The sequence below is a fragment of the Hemicordylus capensis genome, chromosome 3 (genome assembly GCF_027244095.1).
Source record: "Hemicordylus capensis ecotype Gifberg chromosome 3, rHemCap1.1.pri, whole genome shotgun sequence".
Taxonomy (NCBI): Eukaryota; Metazoa; Chordata; class Lepidosauria; order Squamata; family Cordylidae; genus Hemicordylus; species Hemicordylus capensis.
The window spans coordinates 112,588,377-112,615,836 of record NC_069659.1 but is presented as its reverse complement, the minus strand read 5'-3'; the positions used below and the strand labels follow the sequence as shown (position 1 = coordinate 112,615,836).

Below are 27,460 nucleotides of genomic sequence, written 5' to 3'. Positions count from 1 at the left end.
GTTCAGGCCTGGGATTAACTGTTACAAGCCATAGTGCAGCACACCCTACAATTAGCTCCATGTCCCCAGTGAAGCGTTGGACTTCGCAGCTTTCAGCCCTCCACACTGCTTGACAACCACTTTTGAAGTGGTGGGAGTTTCCAGAGCAGTGTGTGATGCAGCATAGTTTTTCTGTTTAAAATAGGAATCCTGCTGAGTCTCCACAAGCCACTGGAAGCATCTAACAGGCCAGGATCCAAAGGACTGTTCAGGTTTCCAAAGGGGCTTCCACTGCTTCAGTAGAAATTTTGGCTGTTTAAAAATTTGAACAGCTAATTCCTATTCCATACCAAAAAACATTTTTTGAATCTCCCCTCCATTTAAAAAGCAGTTTATCATACCTTATAGAGGATGATGTTTGAGAATGTCTCAGGACTTCTTGGGCTCATGGAACTAATTTCATGGGCCAACATTCTATGCTGTGGAATGCTAGTGTTAGGCACCTTCCAGGGCTGCTGGACAACATGAAAGGTAGTCCTGGTGGTGTTATGGAGGCACAAGTTGCACAGTGATCTAAAATGATGTGGACATTTGCATTGCACTCTTTGATTGCACTGTGAAAATGCCCACGCACTGTTCTAGGTCATTGTGCAACTTCCTGCTTCCTCAACACCACTGGGGCTGCCTTCCATGTAGTGCCAGGAGCTCTAGCATGTCCCTGATACTGGCGTTTCATAGAGTGGAATATTGGCCATAGTTCTTTGGATACTGGCCATTGTTCCCTTGATTGTGGCCATAGCATCTTTTAAGCAAGGAAGTACTTGCTGCTGCTCTAAATACTATCTTCAGTGAAATCTTTTACTGGATTGCCTGTTCCAGAATGGTGGTGTTAATCTCTATGGGAGTTCCTTACAAATAATAGGAAGACACTGACTCAAGGCTGCGATCCTAATTACTTGGAAATAAAAGCCATTGATCAGATTCATTTCCAACTAGAGAGGTTTAGGATTGGCGTATTACGTGCATAAGTCAAAGGGGTTTTGTACCTGAGAACCATTTTATGATCATTAAATTAACTAACTGATTGTTAAAATTTAAGCTGCTGATCAGTTTCAAGTCATAATAATAAATTTATAAGGCTCTTTTTTTGCTCCAAGCATTTTTCACAATCATGCCTAAGAGGAGGACTTGGAATCTGTGGTTCTCTTCACCCTAAACTTCTGTGTCTCTGTGTCATTCCAGGCTCTGCCTCTTATCAACTGTAACGTGAGTAATGCATCCTGAGTCAGAGGTAACACCCACGTACTACTTGGCAGAGTCAAACACTTGGGTCAGTAAAGCTTGCAGCTTAAGAAGAGCTTTTGCTATTAGAGTATATTCACAAAATTACGTTTTAATGTTATAAATTAAGTTTTGATTAACTCTTTAAATCAGATGGCTTCAACAAAAATCATTCAGTGCTGAATGATTAATAGATACCCATTAGCTTCCTTTATACATCTTTTAGCAGTGCTTTGGGGGATCTGACTCAAAGAATGGGAGAAAAATGCATAAAGGTTTATTTTCAAAAGCCATTTTAAAAAGCTTATTTTTGAGCACTCTTCCATTACAGTAAGCAGTCAACAGATCATAAGCTGCACCAATTGCATCTTCTAATTATCTTCATCATTATTTTGTTGCTTCTATTATTTAACAGCTCCAGAAATATCCAATATGCTAAATTTAGTGCCCAACATTAATGTTAAAATTATTAAAACAGCATTAATAGAGTACAATACACTCTTGTGTTGGATCATATATTGGGCAGGAACAACAATCACTAGGAAGTTGGCAATGCCTAATATATTGGGCAGGTTCACACTATCACCGGGAAGTTAGTGTATCATCTAAACCTGCCCAAGTTAAGTTCCTGAACCCTCCACCTGATATTTTCTGTCCAACTTCAAATCCTGGTTATGAAAAAATATTGGGCAAAGAGTTCAGGAACTGGACTTGGGCAAGTTCAGACAATACGTCCATAGGGAACTTGCACTTGCCGGGAACCTTTGGTTCCCGGCTTATTGACTTCCTGGCAATCGTGCAAACTGCCCATTGATGTGAATTCATGGGATTTGCAATATAAAATGCTGATAAGAAAAGCCCCAACATTATATTCCCATTACAAATAGTTGCTAAGATGTTGTCCACTATAATGAGCTGTCTATCCCAATATTGTATAGAATAAGTGTGCTACACTGTATTTTTTACTAAGAAATAATACATGACAACTCACGTTTGACAGAAATGAATATTTTTCTAAGTAAAAGCAAGAAAATGCCATCAGTAACTCCATGCTTCATTTTAGGCAGATTTATTTTTATATATTCTGATCTCTTGGCTCTCAAAAATTTGATCAATGTACCTTTTCTAGAAATAGCAATATGCCTGATACAGTGGCCAACATGTTCTGCAGTGTAATATGGGTAGAGCTGATTCACACCACACTGCTGCAAGCTCCTATTGAACCACTGGTGGTCTTGCAATTTTGCCTAATAGCACAGATACTCTCTCTGGAAGTACTATTTAGATTAGGAAAATGTCAGTGACAGTCAAGCAATGTGTTTCCAGTCTAAGTGGTATTCCAGAATGTATGCATGCCATTTTAATTATTTGTACTTTGGTGCAAAGGTGCAAGACCACCAGTGGTTCAATAGGAGCCAGAGCAGTGCAGATGGATATGCTCTGCCCATATTACACTGTGAAACATGTCTACCATTTATTTTGTGATAATTATGTAAATAACAAATATATTACACTTAGTTTATAGATGTCTGCCATTGTCACTTTTATGTTAGTATTATAAAATAGGTCTGATGTTAGGAAAATTTAAATGGCATCCTGTGAAATTATACACATAGTTTAAATGGGAGAAGGTTTAGTTTGTAGTTTGTGTCAAGTTTCTTTTAACAGCACATAGAGATTTAGCATATTCTTGACCTTTTTTATCTGAGCATTCAACAGGCCGGTGACAGCACAATGGTATGAAGTTCTGTGACAAACAGACTCTTTTTTAAAAAAAGTTGTCGTACTAGAGCATTGCAGAAATGCTAGGAACTGATCTAGAATGCTTGCTATACTAGCAGTTGCTGGTTTCCAACATAGAATTAAAATGCTGACAGGCTCCATCACTTCCCAGGTTGACATGGTAATGCTTGGGGAAAGGCATTGATTTCTGGCAAAACTTCGTGGATAGAATGTCAGTTTTCTTAGAGGCAGTTCCCAAGGGGCTACATGGACATGTCTCCATCTCTAGCCTCTTCCTTAAGCAATGACATATTGGGCAATTAGTAAATAATCTTGGAAGGCTAGAAGAGGAAGCTGTCAGTAGTGCCTAAGCAGTTGGGAAAATGGGGCCTTGTTCCTGGTTTTCATCTGGACCCATGGATGGTTCTTGCAAGATGGCAACTTTATTGCTGCCATCTCCAAGGTAGATTTATCCTCTGGATCAGATTTAGTCCTGAAATGCCATGATCCTGTAGGCCAGCAAATTCAGTTGGCTCGAATTTCTAGCTATTCCGAATACAGTAATACCACTCTTGTTTTGATCATTGTCATATTGTTAGATTCCTTGCTTCCTCTTAGTATACTGATGGTTCTTAGAGATATCAGACAATTGAAGATTAGAATTTTCAGAACAGTCAGTTTTGCAAATTGTAACAGTTTTTTCTGGCTTTTAAAAAAGGCACAGTGGTTTAAACAAGATTTCATTAATTGCCTATGATAACTCCAACAGTATTCCTTATTCCAATTAATATTAATAACAATACATATTTTATCAAGCACAACAATCTAGGAGAAATGTACAGGATATTTATTATTATTTATTATTTATTCAATTTCTAGGAGAAATGTACAGGATATTTATTATTATTTATTATTTATTCCCTTCCAAAAATGGTTCAGGGCTGTTTACATGGAGAAATAACAAACAAATAAGATGGAACCCTGTCTCTGAGGGGCTCACAATCTAAAAAGAAACATAAAATAAAAAACATAAAATAGACACCAGCAACAGTCGCTGGAGGTACTGTGCTGGTGGTAGATAGGGCCAGTTACTCTCCTCCTGCTAAATAAAGAGAATCACCACATTAAAAGGTGCCTCTTTGCCAAGTTAGCTGCGGTTAAAAGGTGCCTCTTTGCCAGGTTAGCAGGATAGATAGGTCCTGCACACTATTTAACAATCTCCTGGCTATAACCATGAAAACATTTTGAAATGTCCCACTGAAATCAATAGTTCTTAATTCCCAAAATATTTTTTTCAAGGAATCTGCCGAGCACATATGATGCATTATGTTCATAGAAAGTGGGGGGGGGGACGACTAAGAAGACATATGGTTTCTTAAGAAGAAGAAGAAGAAGAAGAAGAAGATAGGTTTTTAAAGTGTGAAAAGAAAAAGAAAAGTAGTTATTCCCCTTCCCCCCCCCCCGCCTAAGAATCTAGAGTAGAAGCAATGCCAGTACCTGCAGGATGCGGGGAAGAGGAGAATTTCAAAACTAGGATTTTACTATAGGAGAGAGAGAGAAAGGCTAAGACTGGTTGGTGCACAAATGAGGTACTGTAAAGTATTGAAAATAAAATGAGAAGTCACATTGTGTGCATAAGTAGGTTTTTTTCAGCATAAAGAGAATCAAAAGCCTGCACTCTTGCCATGCTTTGGGTCATCTCTTCTAGATATAGGGCAGCATTATGACTAAGCACTATTCAAATAAATGAGTCTAGTCTGTCCCATTAATTTCAATAGGATTTAGTCATAATGTAACTTAGTTTGGGGCCTGCCCATAGTATTTAAAATGCAAATTAATATCTCCTTAGCTTTAAAATATGTTATTGGGCATCAGACATATTCATAGTTCGTATGTTCTTAATAACAGTACACATATACAGTAAATCCTAAGGAACATTGTTTGTTTGAATGTTAGTATAAAAATGTTGAAAGACTGAGATGGAGATGCAGTGTTATGTTAGGACACAGTTCTCTCAACTTATTCCTGTCATACTCTTTTAAATTTAGGTTGTTAGTGGTCTGGTCACTGTATAATGGTAACAGTTAAAGAAGCATAAATTAATTTTGGAAAAGAATTCTCTTTTTTAGTATTTTTTTTTAAGTAAGTAATACTAGTCATGGCCAGAAAATACTTCCACTAGGGTAGTTATTATTGTATGTTCACTTCCTTATGTGTATTGTAGAAAGGTATTTGGGGTGTGAATGGTGAGCCTTACATCTCTTACTAAATTATATTTTTGAAAAAAGATAAATGTGCTGAGAGTCAGGGGAAGAACACACTTTCCAATCATCATGAGTATCCCACAGAAAGTGGTATCTTAATAGTGATAAGTCATTGCTTTGGCCATAAAATATATAGAACTAATTACCACAGTAATTTACACCATCATATTGTAAATATGCATGCCTCTCCCTTCCTTTATATTCCTAAAAGCTAGTTGTGGGGACATGGAGGTTCCTCTCTATGTATTGTGACATTCAGTGTATATTCAGACAGACAAAAAGCAGCTAAGTGGAAATAAAGGAGGGAAGGTAAATTGATTCACTGTCTTGTCTGCTGCACTACCAAAATCAGTGTGGACAAATTTGACAAGCTGCTCAGCTTGTTTTAGACTTTGATGCTGTTGTAACTATATGAGTAATGAGAGAGTTGCTATTAGGAATTCAGAGGATTTGGAAGCAAAAGGGAAGCATTCTGTGTGCTGAGCTGCTCCCTGTAGTGTATGGTTAATGCAGTCATGACCATACACTTGAGAAGCAGCCACTGTTCTTTGATACTAGGATGATACTTTTCATTTTATTATGCCAAAGGAAACATCAAGCAGTTTGCTAATACTGTACATGCAGGCTTGATGGCATTTACAATTTAAATCAAGGAGATTTGGTCACATACTTTGAGACAATGTAAATAAGTCTTTCCAAATCTGTTGTATCTATTTTTTGTATACCAAATGTAGTCATTTAACATAAATTCAAAAGTCAATCTTAAAAAAAAAAAGATGGAAGGGTTGTAGAAACTCCACCGCTGCTGGTGCTACTACACTTGCTGTCCCAGCAATTGTCTTCATATCTATTATGGATTGTATGGGAGAGATGGGGAACAGTAACAGAACAAGCATCTTGTCATGTATAAATTATAGGGGTCAGAAGAGCATCCAGTTCTGGCTTATCTGCCTGAGATAACATCATGAAGCTAATGCAAGGCTGGTATAATGTCATGATCTCAGGAATTTCACTTACATGCTTCAATACTGTATATTAAACACATACAACATCTAGCTCAATATTCTGGAATAATTTCATTTATGTAGGTATGTATTTATTTATGGACATTGAAAATTTTGGAGCCATTTATAATTGCACTGCAAAAGCATGGAGTGTTTAAAATTTACGTAGTTCTAATAGTTTGCATAACTCTTTCGAAGACAGGAGATATCTTTTTTTTCTTTCTTTTTTTTGCTTTTGTTTTCTTAATTTTGACCAAAGAAGAAGGGCTGACATACTGTGCAGTGCTACATGTTCTTTGCAATGTACATGCAATTGTGCAAGAGTGCTGTTGTGCTCAACACAATGCAGTTGCACAGTTGTTGGTCATTGGAAATAATAGCCATCAATTGCATAACTATGTTTAATAATTTGATTTAGTGCAATAGTGCAAACATTACATTTCAAGGTGCACATAACATTGTGCAGTATGTCAGTCAGCATGTTTATGGTTATCTTATCATATTAACATATATGGAATGTCAGAGGGGAGGGATTTTAGGATACTTAATTGTAGAAAATAAAGTATGAGATGATCTAGGAATGTAATAGTAGTGCTTGTTAAACAATAGGGCCGAAGTTTATTTCCCATTTTCACGCTTTTCTTTGGATATTTTGATGTTCCTGTGCTCAGCTGTAACTAGTATCAAACAAATTATTAAAAGATCACATAAAGATTAGTATCAGTGCCCCAGCTAGCTTAGTAGCAACAATGTGATCATTCTTAAAGCTTAAACTGAACATAACACATTTTAATGAATTCTGATAATACTGACTTTTTTTAAAGATGGATTTTTCAGTAATGTAAATTGTGGCATATTTAAAACTAATCTAAAACTTTGATAGTTTTACTAATATTATTAAGAGGGGGAAATTAAATTGTGAATATTGTACCTCAATTTTATTGTAACAATTTTGCTGGTTACCAGGTGGGGTGGCAGTTGAAAAATTTGGTGAATGCACTCCGAGAGGATCCGAGTGGTGTTATCTTAACTTTGAAAAAGCGACCTCAGAGCATGCTTACCTCAGCACCAGCTTTACTGAAAAATATGAGATGGAAGCCCCTTGCTCTGCAGGTAATGATGCTTAATCATAAATCATACACCATCATTTGAGCTATAGATTATCTCAGTGCTGCTTTATTGTGCTTCATCTCAGCAGCATATGTGAATTTAGTCTTGTTTGCTTTGGAAAACTGTTTGTGAAATTATCTCTGCACATTTATTCTCGTAGAGCTCATTTGACATTAAATCCCAAGCTAATGAATTGCAGTTTTTTATTTGATTCCATATATGCAGATCCTGTTTCATAGAACGTCAGCTATCCCCTTTCAAAAAATGGATAATAGATTGTTATGCAACACTGAGCAGGAGAAGATTAATCAGCTGCAGTTTTAACCACACTTCAGCCATGTATTCTCTGTAAAATTGGCCCCTTGGGGCAGCGGAGCAAGAGATAGCAGGGGAGAAGAGTGATGGATCTTGTGAGTGATCTGTTGCTCCCAGAAGAGAAACAGTGCTGAGGGTTTCCATCTCAGGAACTTCCATGCTCTTTTTCTCAGCTTTCTTTATCCTGCCTTTCTCATCCCCAGTGGACACAGTGAAATAGGGTGAAAATGTGGCAAAAAGACAACAAACTTCCTGCATGATAACTCAGTTAAGGACAGACAGAGAACAAATGCTGCTCATTGTCCATCTTTCCAGTAAGCAGTTCAAACAACCAGGTGGACCCTGCATGTCCGTCTCATCGTGGCAGCCCTGGAACACCAACTTCCTTTCTGTAGAGGCTCCATTACCCTCCAGAAAAGCAGGCAGCAATAACATTTCTCCTCATGTTGGTTTCAACCCCAGCCAGACTCAGTCCCTCCCTGCCAGACACAGGGAACTAAAAGTAGGCCCCTAGCATCTATTATATCACTATGAACTGTATTCTGTCCCCTGCAATTCTTCTGAAACATTTAAGTAGATATTGTTTATCAGGAAATCTAGGATATTGCGCTCCTGGAGTATGTAATCTGCTGCTGGACACCATGAACTAGTGGGTCATAGAGCGGACTGGAGTTATAAAAGAAGTGGAAGTGATGCAGAGGCTAAAATATTATTTTAATATTCTTTCATCCCAGTCCATAAGTCTTCATAGGCAGCTTTGACAACCTGCTGAGCTCATGGTCTAAACTGCATAGAGGAGGCCAGAACACACAATAAGTTTAGAGGGAAAGGGGTGCTGAAATGCAAAATGTTTGACAAACACAGTGTTAAACTCATCACTATCCAGCTGAGCACTTTAGTACACATCTAAGCTACATAGCTGCATAGTTTTGCTTTGGTAAATAGTGTTTTACAGAACTGCTTCTTGGTACCTAAAATGATCTAGACTGGTCCTTTTCATTTCACAATAAAGTTCTAATTCTACATTTTATTTCACCTTGAAACATTGTTATGATAAATACTATAGATTTGTATAAAATTTAATTAAAGAAAGAAGCTTTGCTCAGGCTGCTAAAATGACAAAACCATGTTGCTTTTATCTGAATAGAAAAAGGAAGTCATTATTATTCATCATATTTCTATACTGCCTGATATGTACATCTCTAGTTGGTATAGAAAATTTAACCAAATACTGTGGTTAATAGTCATTTAAAATGTTTTTCCCCCTTTTCAAATGGCATTAAATAATGTTGGATGACATGATGCACAGAGTACCCCAGGTGGCTCCTCACCACCCACACTACTGCAGACATTCAAAACAACACTAGTACTCTTGCACAAGAGCGCTCTTGAGCTAGTACTGGGCAAAGAGGCACCTTTCAAAGTTGCAGTTCCCTTTAGATCGAGCAGGCGGAGAGCAATTGGCCTAATTCAGCCCCAGCACAGCATCTCTCTAGTGGCTGTTGCTGGTTTCTGTGTTATTTTAGACTGTGAGTCCTTTGGGAACAGGGTACCATCTTCTCCTTTATTTTTTCTTGTAACTTCAAGAATGTTTTTGTTTTAAAAGTGATATATTACTAATAGTGATAATATGTAAAATTATGGTTGTGTGATGCTATGGCCATTATTTCCAATGATCACAGTTTCATGCAAATGTAGCTGTGCAGTTTTACATATTAGTGCAAGAGCACTTTTGCACAACAGCACTGGATTTCCTTTAAACACCCACAGTAGTGCACGCAGGGCAGAACTGCATTCAGTATACTGAACTTCATGACATCCATTATTTTCTGTGTTGAATGCAATTTAGATACACAGTTTGTGTACTAAAAATAAGGACAATAGGGATGCAAAAAAGGACAATAGGGATACAACACTAAATTTTAACCCCAAATATTTCATTGCACTGAAAAATGTAACCTCTTGTAAAGATGCAGGTTTAGAATTAATTATGCAGAGGATAGGATTTTAACATTAATAATTGTAGTACACAAATTTTACATGACAAACAAATTAATTTGCCGATTAACAGATGGTGGAAGATGAAAATTTCATACATGTATCATGATAGCATCCAAGTATGGAAAAGCAGCTTGAATTGGAAACTTGTCCTTTTCCTGTTTTGTTTATGACATTTTGTAGCTGTGTCAAACGTTTGTTCTGACTTTAGATTATGATCTTGCATCAGTAGGAGCTAAAATACAATAGGCTTCTATCATCTTTAGACCAGTTATGATTGCTGTTGGATATCAGGTACTGTTATGAGCTGTCAGTGAAGTAAACTGCAGTATAATTGAATGAATGGTGGTGGGGGGGGAAATACACTGGTGATGAGGATATAAAGGAAAATCTAAAACACTCCACACCATAGACTTCTGTGCAGCTTTTAGAAGGGATTCCTTAACTGAATCAGCTATTTCCCAACTTACATCTAGTTTTTGTTTCCAGATTTCCCCCCAAAGAGGTTAGTAAATGATCTTTTCAATGAGATATTGTTGCTTCTATCCTCATGCCCATTCATGCCTATATTTGCATGAGTGAAATGTGTAATACATGCTTTTCAAATATAATTAATAGCTAAAATGCAGTATATGCTGTTTTTATAATACTTTGTTTCATGTAATGCATTGAGTTTATAGCCACTTTATCAGAAAGTACTTAAAAATATAAAGTATGGTGTCACTGAATATGATTTTACTTTTGAAAACATAGGACATTCACTTATTCTAATGATAAGGTCTGAAGAAACCTTGATATAACAATACATTTAAACTAATGGAAGTGCTATCATAGTAGTCATATGACTACTGTGATGGAGACTACACTGTATTTGGATAGTTCAGAATTTTGATCAACCAAAATTCAGATGAGACAGCTTCCCGAGTTGGAAAATAGAATGTTTGTATGAGCCGTGTCTAATTTGACTGTTCAAGATAAAAGCTTGATATCACTTTAAATTAGAGGTATTAGAGCTGGCTTTATTGTTCATCAGAAAATTGTTCTGAAGTTGTTGCTTAACTACCAAAGAATTAGATTGTAAGATATCATGATCCTAGTAATCCTGGAGACACTATAGAACCAGGGAGATACCACCTGCAGATAAACAGAGTTCAGCCTACTTCACTTGTTTTCTCCATGTTCTAAGACGAAAGGAGAAGGAAGTACAAGAGCTTCACAGATTGAGATTTGTCTGTGGAATATAACAAGTGAACCAGGATCTATTAAATGTGACTCAGTGAATAGTTCACTCAGCCCTCTCTTTTTTTAAAAGCTCATTACGCTCAGTTTACGGCTAGACCCAGTTCAAACTGGTGTTCAGGTGGGCCATGGGGTTGAGACTGCCTTGGCTGGCCTAATGGATGATCTCTAATTAGGCATAGGCATAGGAAGTGTGTCTCTGTTGATCCTTTTGGATCTCTTGGTGGCTTTCGATACTATCAACCATAGTGTCCTTCTGGAGTGTCTGAGGGGGTTGGGGGTAGGAGGCGCTGCTTTGCAGTGGTTCTGCTCCTATCTGTTGGGCAGATTCCAGATAGTATCGCCTGGATACTGTTGCTCTTCAAAATGTGAACTTTTTAATGATACCCCCCCCCAGGGCTGCATATGGTCTCTAATGCTGTTTAACATCTATATGAAACTGCTGGGAGAAATCATCAGGAGATTTGGTGCAGGGTGTTATCAGTATGCTGAAGACACCCAAATCTATTTCTCCATGTCATCATCATCACAAGAAGGCATAACCTTGCTAAATGCCTTGCCTGGAGGCAGTGATGGGTAGATGAGGGGTAACAAACTGAGACTAAATCCAAATAAGACAGAGGTACTTATTGCGCAGGGTCAGAACTCGAGAGACAATTTTGATCCACCAGGTCTGGATAGGGTTATGCTTCCCCAGAAGGAACAAGTATGCAGTTTGGGAGTGCTTCTGGAACCAAACCTCTCCCTGGTTTCCCAGGTTGAAGCGGTGGCTAGAAATGCTTTCTATTAGTTTCAGCTGATACTTCAGCTGCATTCATTTCTTGAGATAATTTACCTCAGAATAGTGGTACATATGCTGATATCCTCCAGACTTGACTACTGCAATGCACTCTATGTGGGACTGGTTTTGTACATAGTCCAGAAACTGCAGTTGGTACAAAATGTGGCAGCCAGGTTGGTCTCTGGGTCATCTTGAAGAGACCATATCACTCCTATTCTAAAAGAACTACACTGGCTACCAATAAGATTCCAGGCAAAATACAAGGTTCTGAATATAACCTATAAAGCCCTACACAGCTTAAGCCCTGGGTATTTAAGAGAATATCTTCTTCACCATGAGCCCCATCACCCATTGAGATCATCTGGAGAGGTTCATCTACAGTTCCACACACTCGTCTGGTGGCTACAGAGGAACAGGCCTTCTGTTGCCGCCCCAAGACTCTGGAATGCACTCCCTGCTGAAATAAGAGCCTTCCCATTTCTGACAACTTTTAAAAAGTCCCTAAAGTCTTGTTTTTTCACCTAAGCTTTTTAACTGGAGTGTGGTGTTAAATTGTTTTAAGGTTTTCATTTTTGTTCTGATTTGCTTTATGTAGTTGTAAACCACCCAGACACAGAAGTTTGGAGCGGTCTTCCAGTTTGATATATACTTTTTATGAGTAGGAGAAGTAAATAAAGCATCACGTTTATTCTCCTAAACAGTTCTTAAAACTTGTTATCAGAAGACTGAAATACAGAAAACTCACCTGTACTATTTAGAATGTTGAAATTACAGAACTTGTGATACATTATGAAGTATTTGTTACTACTCTTTACTTTCCTACAGCATACTATCAAATGTGCAGACACCAGTAGTGCTATCTAATGAGGAGTTCTCTTGCACAGTTCTCATTTATTTCAGTGTGTGATTCAAGCCTAAATGTATTACATGAAGTTAGTTCCTCCGCAATCAATGGGATTTATTTCAAACTAAATGTTGTTAGATTTGGTCTGTTAGTCAGCAGTTGAAAATAATCTTAGAAAGATCTGGAGTATTGTGATGTTTTCACCCTAATCTCTTAGTGTATTGATGACATTAAATTAAATTGTACCCTGTTATGGAAACATTTCATATTGTCTTCTGTATTGTTCTGACAATTATAACTTTTATTTTATCTAACTTCAATTTGTCAGATAAATTGAGATTAATTGATAATTTCCCTCATAACTACAATCATACAATTATCTGTATTTCCAAAACACTATTCTCCTTTCTATTAAGCAAACATAGCTACACAAAGTAAATTTTTGTTTTCTGTAATAGAGAGTGGGGAAACTAGTACCTGGTATTATTTTTTGCTAGCAGGGAACCTGCTACTATAATATTCGCTGGCAAATATTCCTGCTTTAAAATGAGTTTTTGACTAATTTGGCAATCTATATAATGCTCTTTCAACAGACTATGAAGACTGAAGGAAAATATAAGAGCCCTGAATATTAATGCTCTGTGTAAGATTTCCATTGATGTAAGTGAGCACTGATGTAATTCTAAATAGAAAAACACACTTTTCAGCTTTTAGCCATAATTATCCCTTTGATTATAACCTATAGTTTATCCGTACTTAATTTCATGTTTAGTCATAGTTTAATTGATCTGTGATTATTATATATATTTATTCTGGAGTGCAGCTTTTCAATTATATGAACAATTTCTCATATAAATTTCTCATATATTTCACAAAACTTTCAGTTTGTTCTGCCTTTACCTTCTGTATTGTATTTCTTTTACTTTAAGTCTTGAAGAGGAAACATCTCCTTGATCATTCAGTGATGCTGAATTATCGATGCTGAATATCTGTATTTTTTTTATCTAAGCGGTTTGGGTTTTGTTTTGTTAATATTCTATGACGCTGCAATGCTTTGTTACTAATAGTCAGGGCAATCCTATATCCCACCATGCTGGGTGACCACTACATTAGGACTAGTATAGTCACAACCCTCTGTTCAGCCAGCAGCAGAGATAACATCACAATAGCCGCAGTGACAAAAGATGAATGGCAACACTAAGTACTGAAGAATAAATACGTACAACAATCTATATAATATCAAACAAGGCATGCATTATCCTTGTAACACCACCACCAGTCAGAAGGTTGCTCACCAGTAGGGATGTGCACGAGCTGTCCACACACTCCCTCGCGGGTGGGAGGGGTACCTTTAGGATGCAGGTAAGAAGTCCCTTACTTGCTTTCCCCCAACCAGTGCTCATTTTAGAAACAGCCATGAGGGGCTGCTGTGCTGCTTCCTGCGGCCCTGTGTGGCATCAGCATGCAAATGGCCGGCATGCATGTGCCCTAGCCATGTGTGTGCCAGTGCTGTGTGGGGCTGCAGGAACCAACACTCACCTAACCAGCACTCACCCCACACATATTTAGGCAGCTAGAAAGATATGATAGCAGTCTCTCCAGTGCAGACCATCATGATGTAACAGGCAGGAGAGCATTAACTAACGCCAAGACTTCAGGGCTGTCTGCAGATAGGTTCAAGTTCCTAGGCTGGAAACAGCCACTCTTTTGCCAGGTGAACAGCTAGTCACATAGGAAAGGAGGTATTCAAGTTACAGTATGTAGGGTCAGTGAGTTGGAAGCACCCATGGGCTCCATATAACACCATTATCTTGTGCCCATGTGAAAGAAATAAGCTTCTTGCAAGGGAGAGTCCCAAATGCACAGTGAAGAGGAGAAATCATAACAGGAAGTTCTCTGGGACCAGCATCAGGACCTACCTAATGACTTTGTGGGGGAAAGCACAAAACAATGAAAATGGGAGATAATGATCTTACTATGAAGAAATGTTGACATTTTGCCTGCCACTGGACAACGTCTGTGATTTAACTATATAGCCAAAGAACAATGAATGGGCCCTTTGTAGTTTCTCAAGTGCCATGCCTGTGGATGTCTCCTTCATTCCTTCCTTCCTGCCCAATTCATTGCAAGCAAACCATATAGATTATATTTAACGTGACCCCATATGAGGCTGTAACCCAGTGAAACATATCAGACTTTGTACACAAGAGGCTCCTGGTCTCACAGGAGAAAGGGCTAGGTGAACACAGATGCACGTGCACACACACACACACCCCTGAGCTACAGCAGCAATATGACTAATCTGAGGGAGTCATGTATAGGTCAGTGGCCTCATTCAGGCAACAGCATGACCTAGTCTTGTATCAGAATGCTTTTCATTTTGTACATTCTCTAGCTACAACATGCTCATATTCTGTTGGTTGCCAGTACTTGCTGGTTACTGTTACTCTTTGTAATCTCCCATAAATAAGGAGATGAGAACCCTTCCTTGAAGCTGCCACTCAGTAGCAGAGCACTACTTCAGACTCCACACACAGGGCTGTTCTTAGGGCATGGCAAGCAGGACGACTGCCCCGGGCCCCGTTCTTTTAACTCCCATTAGAATTAATTAGAAGAGGGGCCCGCACTGTCTGATTTGCCCCGGGCCCCGCATCCTGCCAGGGATCTCTAAAGACAGCCCTGTCCACACATCACATCATTTTTAATGTGTCTGGGTTGCCAATGTAGCAACCATAGACAAAAGGAGACAGAGAGTTTGAAGAGTTCAGGCTCCCCACTCTCCCAGTAGTAATAGACGCCCTGATGTCTACATTTGGGGAGTCGCCCAATGCAGCAGAAGGTAATAAGGTCATAGAACAATATTGTCCTATGTAAAAAAAAATAAAAAATTGCCCTATTCTATGTAAGGAATTGCGAAGTAATTCTGTCTCCCTTAACTGTACAGTTTGTGCTGCAAAGAAGGATGAGTTATGGCTAGAAGTACCAATGAGGGAACAAAGTGCCTTGCTATACTCCTCATTGTCTTCATTAGCGCATGATAGGAGCTTACCTTCATTTTAGGACTTGCATTTTATACTGTGTTCCCTGTGTGGGGGACACGACTACAAACTTCATAAGTAAAAAGGATTGTTGAAGCCTTCTGTGATTTCTCTCATCACATTGGGAAGTTGAGTGTTCTGAATCCTTTGAGGTGCGGGGTGGAGGAGGTTCAGGAGCCTCACTTTAATGACTGTTCTCCTGTCTTGCTTACCTGTGTGGAGTGCCTTGTCTGTGCAGCCCCAGTTGCAGCAGTAGAATTGGAATTTGTAGTGGGTGTTTATGTCTTATATTCTGCAGCAGAATCCCCATAAACATTCTGAGAAGATGTGTCTTAACATAGTGGAAAGGATATAGTGCTGTGAGCCTTGGCTGTTTGTGCAAAGTGCTCTTTCACCAGTATATACCTGTCACTAGTTCTCATTTGAGTCTATGAGTTCTGTGGACATGAAAACAGAATGTTGTAGCCCCATGAGGCATGCCTTGATATTATGAAATCTGTATTCCCTGACTGGGCATTATATATTCCTTGTGATGTAGCATGAATTAGTTGGAATCCTATCCTCCACTGAGGTTGGAAGAGGAGAGGGGGCATTCATTTGGAGCTGTCCATTGACTCCCATGGAACTTAAACCATTGTTTTTGCTGGTGTATTGTTACACCCATGGTTGGAAGGGAAAATATTTCTTGAGCGAGCATGGTATTACTTCAGTGTAATGGTGTATGTACGTGGGCAGCATAGCACTGGGCTCTCTCACGGAAGGATTTAGGAACCATCTTATCTCTGCCCACCTAATATTACTTAAGTATGGGGTTGCTTTGTTAAATGCAATTGACTTTTCATGCATGGAACTGTGTTCTTAACAGCACAGAAGCTGAATACTGAGCACCTTATTCAAGTGGAAGGCAAGAGAAGAAGAATTAAATAATTTGAAAAATCCTTTGAATGGATTACAAGCCTTTTTACAGAGCCTTATTTTTGAACATCCCCCCCCACCACCACGTACACACCCTGTTTTTGAGTTGCAAGTTCAAATGATAGCATAAACACAGTGGAAGCTGGGGCGGCAGCACAGAAGGTGCAGGGGTACTTACACCAGCAGGGCTTGAGACAGGCTGGAGCAAATAAAACTGGTACAGAAGTTGTTGCCAGCTTTTATATAAATAGCTTTGGGAACTTTTATTGAAAAGTGGTATATCATTATTTATGGCATATCTCTTGAAAAGATTCCGTATATCCAGTGCAAGATTCCCCTTTTCTCCCTATATAACGTAGCATTGCCCAGAGCCTCATGTTTTCAATATTTTTGTTAGGAACTTGTCTCTTACTCCAGCCGTATCAGCAGACCATCTCCTATAGCAATTCTAAATAGCACAGCAATAAAAACAAAAACCAACCAGGCAACGGGAGATGAATGAAGATGCTGGGGGAAGTAAAGAAACAAACAAACAAAAAAAAATCCACAGGAGGAAGCATGGGGAGAGAATTGAAGCAGAGACTGTGGAATGCAGGGAGGGGGGTAAATATATAAATAAATAAACCCAGGAGGAGGCAAGGGGACAGAAAATAAAAGAGAAGCCAGGGAATAGAGCAGGGGTGGGGAAATGAATAAATTTTAAAAACCCAGAAGGAGGCAAGGAGACTGAAATGAAGCAGAGGTTTAGGAAGGGGGGGGGAGGGATAAGAACTCACCAAACAAAAGGAGAAAAATGCAGCTTATTTCTTCAGACTTGGAGGAGGGAGCATGCTTCCAACCCCTCCTTTCATGCTGCAGCCTTGTGATTGGGCAGACTGACTAGCATTCAGAGTAGTCTGTCTTGTGATTGATTGAGGGCAGTTGCATCATCATCACCCTAGAGGAATAAAAAAGGGGAAAATACACATATTGGTTGCTGCAGCGCTTGTATTTTTTTTACCTTTTTTATTCCTTTAAGGTGGCAATGATGCAAACAACCCCAAACAATCATAAGGCAGACTAGATTGAATACTGGTTAGTCTGCCCAATCATGAGCCTGCAGCAGTGGGGAGGAGGAATTGAACAAGCAAGCTACCTTCTGGAATTCAGATGAGGTCAGGTCTCTCCTTCTGTTGTCAGTTTCCCTTGCATCTTGCTAAAGCCTTTGTTTTCTTGTCAGAAGAATGGGTGCTGTGCCCCCACCCCTGCTATTACTGACCAGCTGTCCATGCATAAATAATAGAATTCAGGTTCATTATAGAATTCAGTTCAGTAAGTTGTATGTGATAACTTTTTAATGAACATGATCAAGGAGAAATTTCATTGGTTTGTAGAGAAAATATTGCCATGGCATATAATCAGCCAAAATGTACATTGAGCTAGTTTGCTAATATTTGACTGTTTATGTGTATAGATAGGTTTGTTGGCTGTAACTCAAATTTTATCAAATGTTTCTGTGGCCAACTTTAGTGCAAATCAGGGCAGCTTGAACTTTCTCCTGGGGAGTCTAGCCAAGAAAAAAAAGGCTATTTGCATTTTTTCCATGTTTCAAGAATCAATAGATAGTTTATCAATCAATCTGCAGTGAGGCAAACAAAATGCTTGCCTTCTGCTGCATGGATTAAAATTTGAATAAATCAAACCCCAGTGAGAAATAGGAATATAAAACCCAGCCAATCTCCACCATGCTTCCCCAATCAAGAACCAAACCAAAACTCAGCTCAGGGAGCAGAGTGGAGAAGTGCATGCTGTCTGTCAATCTGTTAGCCTCTCTTCAGAGTGAGACATGTCTTATGCTTTGGAGACCATGACTTAAAGTATTTTCATTTGATTCTAATAATAGTTATAGACCACATTTTTGGTTTGCACTGATGGAAGTATATATCGTACTGCTATACACAACAGCAATATGCAATTTAAAATACTGTATTTTAGTTCAGGGAGCTGTCATTAGAAGTTTGTGTTTAAATATCTGTTCTTGTCCTATCACCTGACATCTACATGTGCTCCTTCTAAGCATTGCTTACTTTAATTTAACATTACAAAATACCCTTATTTCATCCAATCTTGAATCGTTAGGACATATTGGTACAGTTCAGCATGTATGTGCTTCCAGCAAGGTGTTAACGTGAGAATAAACAATTGTGAAGACTCTGCTTTTATTGTTTGAAAACTCAGGTGTGATATAAAGTACACTGGCCATGAGCTACTCTTCCTGCATGAAGACTGAAAAGCATAAGTGAACAGCGCACTCTGGCCCCATCTGAATCACAGCCCACAGAGGGCATCCCACTCTTGGGAGAGGGTGTTGCTACCTTTATCAGGCAAGTTAACAATTCACCAGGCTGCTTTCTAGGTGTTGAGGGGGAGCCGGGAAAGTTGGGTAGATCAGAGTGCAGTAGTTACCAGGATTCAGTAACCAATGTGCAATTTCAGGACCCAAGAGTCCCCTACTGACCTTTCCCCAGCAACTGATGAATCAGTGATACACAGTAATGGCACACATACATACCATATCCCACACTGCTGCCAGCCTGGGATGACCCTAGCCCAGCCCCCTAACCATGCCCCCTAACCACAGTCTAGCATTACCCAGACCTTCCATATAGTCTTTATAGGAAAAGCATGCATGCAAGAGCTGGCCAAGGTTGAGAGACTAGATTTATTTATTTATTTGATTGATTGATTGATTGATTTCTATACCGCCCTTCCAAAAATGGCTCAGGCCAGTTTACACAGAGAAATAACAAACAAATAAGATGGATCCCTGTCCCCAAAGGGCTCATAATCTAGTGGTGCAGGCAGCCAGAGGGGGGGGGGAGTCATTGCTGTACCATGACCTGCTACAGATTAACATCCTAGCACAATAGGATATTCCTGTGAAAAAGTGAGAAAGTTAAATATATGTACTTGCTGCCCCAGGAGTGCTGGTAGTGTTCTATATCCAAATCAGAATGTATTTATGATGATGAAGGCCTCTGTATCATGTCCTTTACAGTAAGGTAACTTGTTTCTGGAACTTATCACCATTGTTCTCTCAGCTTTCTGGACCTTCATAAATAGTTGCTAAAGTTTAAGGTTGTCTGTTTATTAACCAAGAAAAAGGCAATATTTGTTTTGGCTAATCTTACACAAAGTCTAAATATATCCTAAATTTAAGTAGCTGTGAATGCAGATTAGCTCTTATTTAAATGTATGGTAATGCCCATTATTTTTGTCTCCAAGTATGAATATTTTCCTCAAAACCAAGAGTGCTTCAAGAATGAATTTCTTGTTAATTGTATCTGAAGGATGAAACAACAGCTTAAGAAAAAGGGCCAGCTGACTATAATTAGTTTGCTCATATTAACATTCTGATATTAACAACTTTTACATATTTTGGGGATTGCAAGGATTGGCAAGTCATATTCAGGCAATCTTTTTGTCTTTTTTTCATTAATGTACCCCTGCTTTGGGATTTTTAATTGCTAACCTACAAGTAATGGCATTTGAGGAGAATTTCTTCCCTCACCACACGCGCACAAACCTGTAGTCTTCTTAAAATGTTTCCTGGGAAGCTGTTCTTTTCTATATGTCATTAGAAACCCTCAGATCTCCAACATCTCTTCAGAAAACCATATTTAATCAATTCTGCTATGTGATGTGGAAATCAGTATTAGACCTTCATAATGAAGCTAGTGTATCATATTTCAATATTTATTTGATCTATAAAAGATAAGCCTTATTCATGTTATTTAATTCAAAGGAAATTTACTGAGTATGTTAAAATGATGATTACAATCAATATAACCAAATATGTACTTTTTGCCCATTTTTACTCATATTCCAGCATTCTTGAAGTTATGCTATCAACCCGGACCCCTGCAGGACAACATAAACTACCCTTCTGTGTTTGCTGAAAATGACTTCTGTAAAACAAACAATTACTTTTGCCTTGGAATTTCAGTGTTGCTAATCTATATGTTAATTCTGTACCTTAGGACTCAAGGGGAGCTTTGATATTTATAGAAGGAATTTTATTCTCCTTTCACTCATCACAGTTGATCCTGTATTGCTCTATTTCTTTGTTTTTTAAAAAATATCTACAGAGTAATATATATTCTACCTAAGTAGGTATGCTAAACATTTCTTTTCTTAGGTCAGATTTCCAGAATTGGGAAAGAGCTTTAACTTCTTCAGATTCTGAATCTGTGTTCATGTTTAATGTACATATTGTTGTGTATCTGTTCCATTTCTGTGTGTCTCCCCATGACATTACATCCCACTGTATTCTTAAATCTTGCAAGATGATGCAGACATTACAGTTTTATAGTTCCAGGCAGCCAGTTTATTACTTGCTGCTAATATTGCTGCTGTTGTTATTATTATTATTATTATTAGGCAAAGGTGTCATAATTAATATCTGGAGACTGAGATCTAATTTTGCTTTACAGAAAAGTCCCAATTGCCTGTCACAATTTATTCATTTTGGTTCTTACATAGGATTCAATCTGTACTTGATATCCCTGATGTCTGTGTCTGAATTTGATGTCGAAATCTCTATAATAAAATATGTGTATCCTATCGTACTGCTATAGCCTAACAGTCAACATTAAACAAGAATAACAAGTTTACTGTCCCTGCTAATTAGAGTTCTGTGCTAGAATAACTATTAGCTAGCATGTTCCTCAAAAGCAAGAACTGCAACAGTGTGGATAACGGAGCCAGAATTTAAAATGTGTCAGTAACTCAGTGTGTGATTTGATGATGATTACTCTGCAGAAAAATTCAGTGGAATGTTTAGAGCCTAGTTCGGGTGTTTTATGTTAAGCTAGTGATCAAAATTTGTCATGTATCTAGAAAAAAATGTATTGTAGCCTGAATTTCAGGAGTGCATACATTGCAGCCACAGGAAATGTGCAACATATAGACACATAAGAGGTGTGGGTGTTTTTTAAAATGTGTGTTGTAAAGTTGCCAGTATTTTTCCTCTGGTAAAATAGGTTCAGGTGTTTCTCTGCTAACCTGCCTTTCAATGAGCGGTTTTGCATTATTGCTAGTTCTAATAAGGGAATTAAAAGAGTCATTTTCCCCACAGTGCTCTTTTCTGTGTAATAACCACATGCTAATATTCATGTATAATTTAGGTAATATGAAGAGTTTCAACTTCTAATCTGTCACAGGGTCACCATACTTGAAGCATAACCAAAGCAGAATAGACTGTTGAGCAGATGGTGTGTTGTTCCTAGACTGGGTAGAAAAGGATATGATCAGGAGGAACAGTCAGTTTCATGGGCAAGATCCCATATCTTCTTATTATAAATGGCATGCTGCCATTCTGGTCAAATGTATAATGTATGCTGGTCCAAGTATAGTGTTAATTGCAGGTAATTATTGTTCAGCTAGGTCAAAAGAAGTTAAATATGATGCAAAACAATGCATTTTTCAGTGCATGTAACATTTACTTTTAATGTAACGTGACAATGACATGCTTGTGAAATTCAGTAATAATCAGGAAGACATTGAAATCTTTTTATTTTATTTTAATCAGCCTCTTGTACCTAGAAGTCCTACAAGCAGTGTGGCAACACCATCCAGTACTATCAGCACACCTACCAAGAGAGACAGTTCAGCTCTCCAGGACCTGTACATACCACCTCCTCCAGTAGAGCCATATATTCCCAGGTGAATTGTCATGACTGATCACTCTAATGATTTGAAATCAGTAGCCAATATCCTGACTAATTAAGTGTATGAGTGATGGAAGGGACACTCCAGGAGCCTTTCTACAACTCCCACAGTCTCCCTGTGCGTGTGCTGTTGCTTCCCACATTCCAGAAGTGCTCTGTAAGATCAGAAACACATCTGATGGGAGGGTCAGTGATGTGTTACTAGTCTTACAGAGCACTTCCAGTTGTCAGCATGGCAGTACAAAGGAGAAGGGCTCAATAGTCCATTGATAATGCAAATAATTAGGAACATAAGAAGCTGCCTTGTACGGAGTTAGACCATTAGTCCATTTAGTTCAGTATTGTCTACACTGACTGGCAGTGGCTTTCCAAGGTTACATGCAAGAGTATCTCCCAGCTCTACCTGGAGATTAGTGAACCTGGGACCTTAAGACAGCCCTGCTGGATCTGTCACAAGGCCTATCTAGTTCTGCATCCTGTTTCACACAGTGGCCCACCAGATGCCTCTAGGAAGCCCACAAGCAAGAGATGAGAAAGATGCTCTTTCTCCTGCTGTTGCTCCCCTGCAACTGGTGTTTAGAGGCATCTTGACTCTAAGGCTGGAGGTGGCTTATAGCCACCAGATTTGTAGCCATTGATAGACCTGTCCTCCATGAATTTGTCTAAGCCCCTTTTAAAGCCATGCAAACTAGTGACCATTGCCACATCCTGTGGCAGAGAATTCCATAGATTAATTATTTGCTGTATTAATTAATTATTTGCTGTATTAATTAATTATTTGCTGTATTAATTAATTAATTAATCCATAGATTAATTATTTGCTTCTGCAAGCTATGGCCTCATTCCCTAAGGGAATAGTTTACAGAGTTCACATGTAGTCACCCATCCAAATGCAAGCCAAGGTGGACCATACTTAGGTAAGGGATCACAAGACCAGCTTTCCTGCTTACCTCTTCTCCTTCCTAAGTGACATATCAGCATAGTGGACTGTGAAATTTCTTGAAAACAGAAATCATTAGGGTTTAAAACCAGAACCAAATGGTAGCCTAACTTACCTGAACAAACTGCATGCTTGTTCTGTACTTGCCCAGAGATTCAATATGTTCATGATATGTGAGTTTATCATATATCACAGAGATTCAATACGTTCATGATATGTGAATCGTTTATGCAATCATTGTATAGTAAAGTAGTCCAGAATGCACTGTTAACATTTTCCTCTTTGACATGACTATCAAAATGCATCAATTTTAATTTTTTTAATTAAAGGGATGAGAAGGGGAATCTTCCATGTGATGATATCGGAAGACACCTAGTGGGAAAGCCTGTTCATAAGGGATCTGAATCTCCAAATTCATTTCTTGACCAAGAATATCGAAAACGTTTTAATGTGGTTGAAGAAGATGCTGTGTTGTATTGTTATGAATATGAAAAAGGAAGAACAAGTAGCTCTGGAAGGAGAGAGAGCACTCCAACCTATGGTATTATATTTACTAATTTACTAAATTAGTATCTACTGATTTACTAAAGATGATATAATTCTTTATTTGCTTGTTTTATGTATTTGTTCATCCAAATAAACTAGTTTGTGCCCCTTAGAGTTTACCTGCAGCACTTCTGTGCTTCATTGCATTGTTTGTTGTTTTGCTTTCCTTCCTTGCTGCAGTAGCGCAGCCTCAACCCCTCTGCCACTGGACTTCTCAATGGCCCACTACAATCTACTCACTGTTCCCATTAAAGATTCTGGTGCTTGCAATATCATCTCTTTTATAGCTTTGAATTGGCAGAAAACTAGTCAGAGAAAGTTTATTTTCAGTTTGCATTAAGAGAAACTCTGTTTCTCTTCATAAAAGAGGAGGATGGATGGTTAAACAGTCCTAATCTATATACCTTTTGTATTCATTTGAGCAAACATCCATTAATCTATTGAATCTGGGAAATTAAACTGTGATATTCAATCAGTATATACAGATATATCTTCCTTAATGGAAGATATATGAAATGATTAATACCAATAGAAGCTTTTAAAAATGCCCGATAGCACTTGCAGCAGACCTGACCCAGGTTGCGACCATGGGAAACATGAGGTAAAGTCACCCAGAAACAGCAAATTTCATCATAACTTAAAAGACAATATTCCCATTTCAGTTACCATAATCTTAAAGCTTAGGTAGTCTTTTTAATGAGCAAAACCTGTAAGGTTAGTTTTAAACTTTTAAGAGGAGTAGAATCAGAAATGGTAGAGTAAATTAGAACTTAGAGTCCATATAATTTTTTGTGAATGAAATCATTTTGTTGATTATTTTTCTGAACAGACTGAATTTTTTAATAATAATAATAATAATAATAATAAATAATTAATAATAATTAATAATAAACAATACAACTTTATTAACTGGACATCTCATAACTATCCTCTGGGTGGCTCACAAAGTGAAACAATAAAACAACAATTAAGTTAAAAGTACAATTAAAACACATAAAATAACTGATTGTAGTAAAATAAAATAAAATAAAATAATTTATTTAAAAACCTATTTTAAAAGGTCAGAGTGAACAGAAGGGTCTTTACCTGGTCTCTAAAAGAACAAAGTGATGATGCCTGGTGAACCTCACTGGGTAGGCTATAAATGGGTTGCCACCCCATTTTTAAAAAAATGTTGAGAAATTTCTCTGTGCCAAAATTTTGTAATCTTGTAAATGTTGGTTTTTTAAAAAAAATTTAAAGTAGCTTAAATCCTGGTGGGGAGGGAGCACTCCTTTAACTTGGCCAGTATGTCTATCATAATGTCTTGTAATCATTTCAATGAATTCTTATTCTAAAACTTGTGGTGCTAGATAGTAATTAATGGACATGAATAATAAAGACCTCCATTGTTTTCATGAGAAAACAGTGTTACCATTACGTATCTCATTAAATCATTGTTTTAAAAAGACAACAATAGATCTGGATTGAGATCCATAAGAATAGGTACAGGACCCTCGCAGTAGCATGCTGCAACTTTCGACCAAGCCCCGCCCCCCACGCCTACAGTGTGCTATATAAATGCAGGTCGGGTGCCATGTTCTAATCTTTTCCAACCACCGTTGCAATCAATCCTCAGGCTGTTGCTCCTCATTGGTAAAAGTTATTTGTGTGAGTTCATCTAGCTAGCTAGCTAGCTAGCTATTTTTAACACACTGTTAATTTCAGTATTTGACTTGGAATGGCTTCCGGACTTTGTTGGCATTAATACGATCTTTTTGTTCTTTTAATTAATATGATCTTTTTGTAATGCCGGACTTTGTCAGTGTTAATACAGTCTAATTAAAAGCCTGTGAAAACAGGAGATACTTGAGGTTCTTCCTGAAAATGAACAGAGAAGGATATGCTTTTCTTTCAGTAGGGAACATATTCCAAAGCCCTGGGGGAGCCACAGAGAAAGCCTCGTCATGGGTCACCACCAAACGAGCCGGTGGTATCTGTAACTGGACCTCTCCAGAAGATTGTAAAAGGTGGCAGGGTTTATGACAAAGGAGGCACTCTCTTAAATAGCCTGGACCTAAGCCGTTAAGGGCTTTATAGTTAAGAACCAACACTTTGTATTTCACCCAGAAACATATCGGCAGCCAGTGCAGTTCTTTAAAAATTGGTGTTATGTGGTCCCTTTGTCCCAGAGACCAATGTGGCTGCCGCATTATGTACCAATTGTAGTTTCTTGAATACATACAAAGGCAGCACCACATAGAGTGCATTACAGTAGTCAAGCCTGGAGGTTACCTGCTTATGTGCCACTGTTCTAAGGTCGTTCACCTCTAGAAATGGATGTAGTTGAGGTATCAGCCAAAGCTGATAAAAAGCTCTTCTGGCCACCACCTCAACCTGAGAAACCAGAGAGAGCTTTGGGAGCACTCCCAAGCTACGTACCTGAACTTTCAGGGGGAGTTTAACCCCACCCAGTACAGGCAGATCCAAACAATCTCTTCGGTCATGTCCCCCCACAGTCAGTACCCCCATCTTATTTGGATTCAACTTCAGTTTGTTATCCCTCATCCAGCCCATTACTGCCTCCAGGCAGGCATTTAGGGAAGATATGCCATTTCCTGATGAGGTCGACATAGAGAAGTAGATCTGGGTGTCATCAGCATATTGATAACACCCAGCACCAAACCTCCTGATGATCTCTCCCAGCGGTTTCATGTAGATGTTAAAGAGCATTGGAGACAGTATGGAGCCTTGTGGGACTCCACACTTCAGTTCTCAGTTAGCAGAACAACAGTCTCCAAGCGACACCATCTAGAATCTGCCAAAGAGGTAGGAGCAGAACCACTGTAGAACAGTGCCACCCAATCCCATCTCCCTCAGATGGTCCAGAAGGATACCATGGTCGATGGTATTGAAAGCCGCAGATAGATCTAGAAGGATCAGCAGAGTCACGCTCCCTCTTGTCAATAGCCAATTGCAGATTATCCATCTGGCCGACCAAAGGCAGTCTCAATCCCATAGCCTACACGAAAGCCAGTTTGAAATGGGTCTAGATAATCTGCATCATCCAAAACTGCCTGGAGCAGAGAGGCCACCACCCACTCAACCACCTTGCCCAACCATGGAAGATTAGAAACGGGTCTGTAATTAGCTAACTCTGAGGGATCCAGTGTAGTTTTCTTCAAAAGTGGTCTAATAATAGCCTCCTTAAGACGAGGCATCCTGCTCTCCCTCAGAGAAGCATTTATAATATTTACAAGATGCTCTCTGATAATATAAGTATCCGATGAGATAAGCCAAGTTGGGCAAAGGTCAAGAGAACAGGTTGTAGGATGTACAGTCTGAAGCAGTTTGTCCAATTCCTCAGGAGTCACAAACTGAAAATTATCCAATCTAACCCCATGAGAGGAGTTGCTGGGCACCTCCACAATAGACTTGGCAGTAACTATGGAATCCATCTTGGCCTGAATCTGAGATGTTTTATCCTCTTGCAAGATATGATTGTCATTTTCCAAGGAAACATGAAAAAATTGGGCTTTGTGGCTTCGTGCCACCATTTATGACGAGGTGTTAAGCCCTTCGGTACCGGGAGAATCCCACCCTGCAACTTTGACATTGGCTTCTAAAAACATGGTGTCAAGTCCTAAGTCATCTTCCTCGAAGCCGACACAACCATCAACATCGACCACTGATAAAAGCCTAAAGGCTCTGTCCAAGTCGACTCCCAACATTGACACCAACATTCAAAGTCAAAGGTAAAGCGTTTGAGATCACTCATTTGCCTTCTCCATGACCTA

The 27,460-nt window shown here is 38.7% G+C and overlaps 1 protein-coding gene across 9 annotated transcripts in view; it reads left to right on the top strand.

The window, feature by feature from the left end:
* The window catches only part of CNKSR2 (connector enhancer of kinase suppressor of Ras 2), a 299,886-nt gene that overhangs the window by 165,001 nt on the left and 107,425 nt on the right, over positions 1 to 27,460 (top strand). For 7 of the 9 annotated variants that reach the window (XR_008318957.1, XR_008318956.1, XM_053306534.1 and 4 more), the window contains 3 exons: positions 7,217 to 7,363; positions 22,060 to 22,193; positions 23,468 to 23,679. Coding sequence is in view for 7 of the 9 variants with exons in the window: in XM_053306534.1 (XP_053162509.1) it covers positions 7,217 to 7,363; positions 22,060 to 22,193; positions 23,468 to 23,679 (493 nt within the window). In the remaining 2 variants the exon portion in view is untranslated. The remainder of the gene's footprint in view (positions 1 to 7,216; positions 7,364 to 22,059; positions 22,194 to 23,467; positions 23,680 to 27,460) is intronic. The other 2 variants (XM_053306536.1, XM_053306535.1) reach the window with 1 other exon arrangement.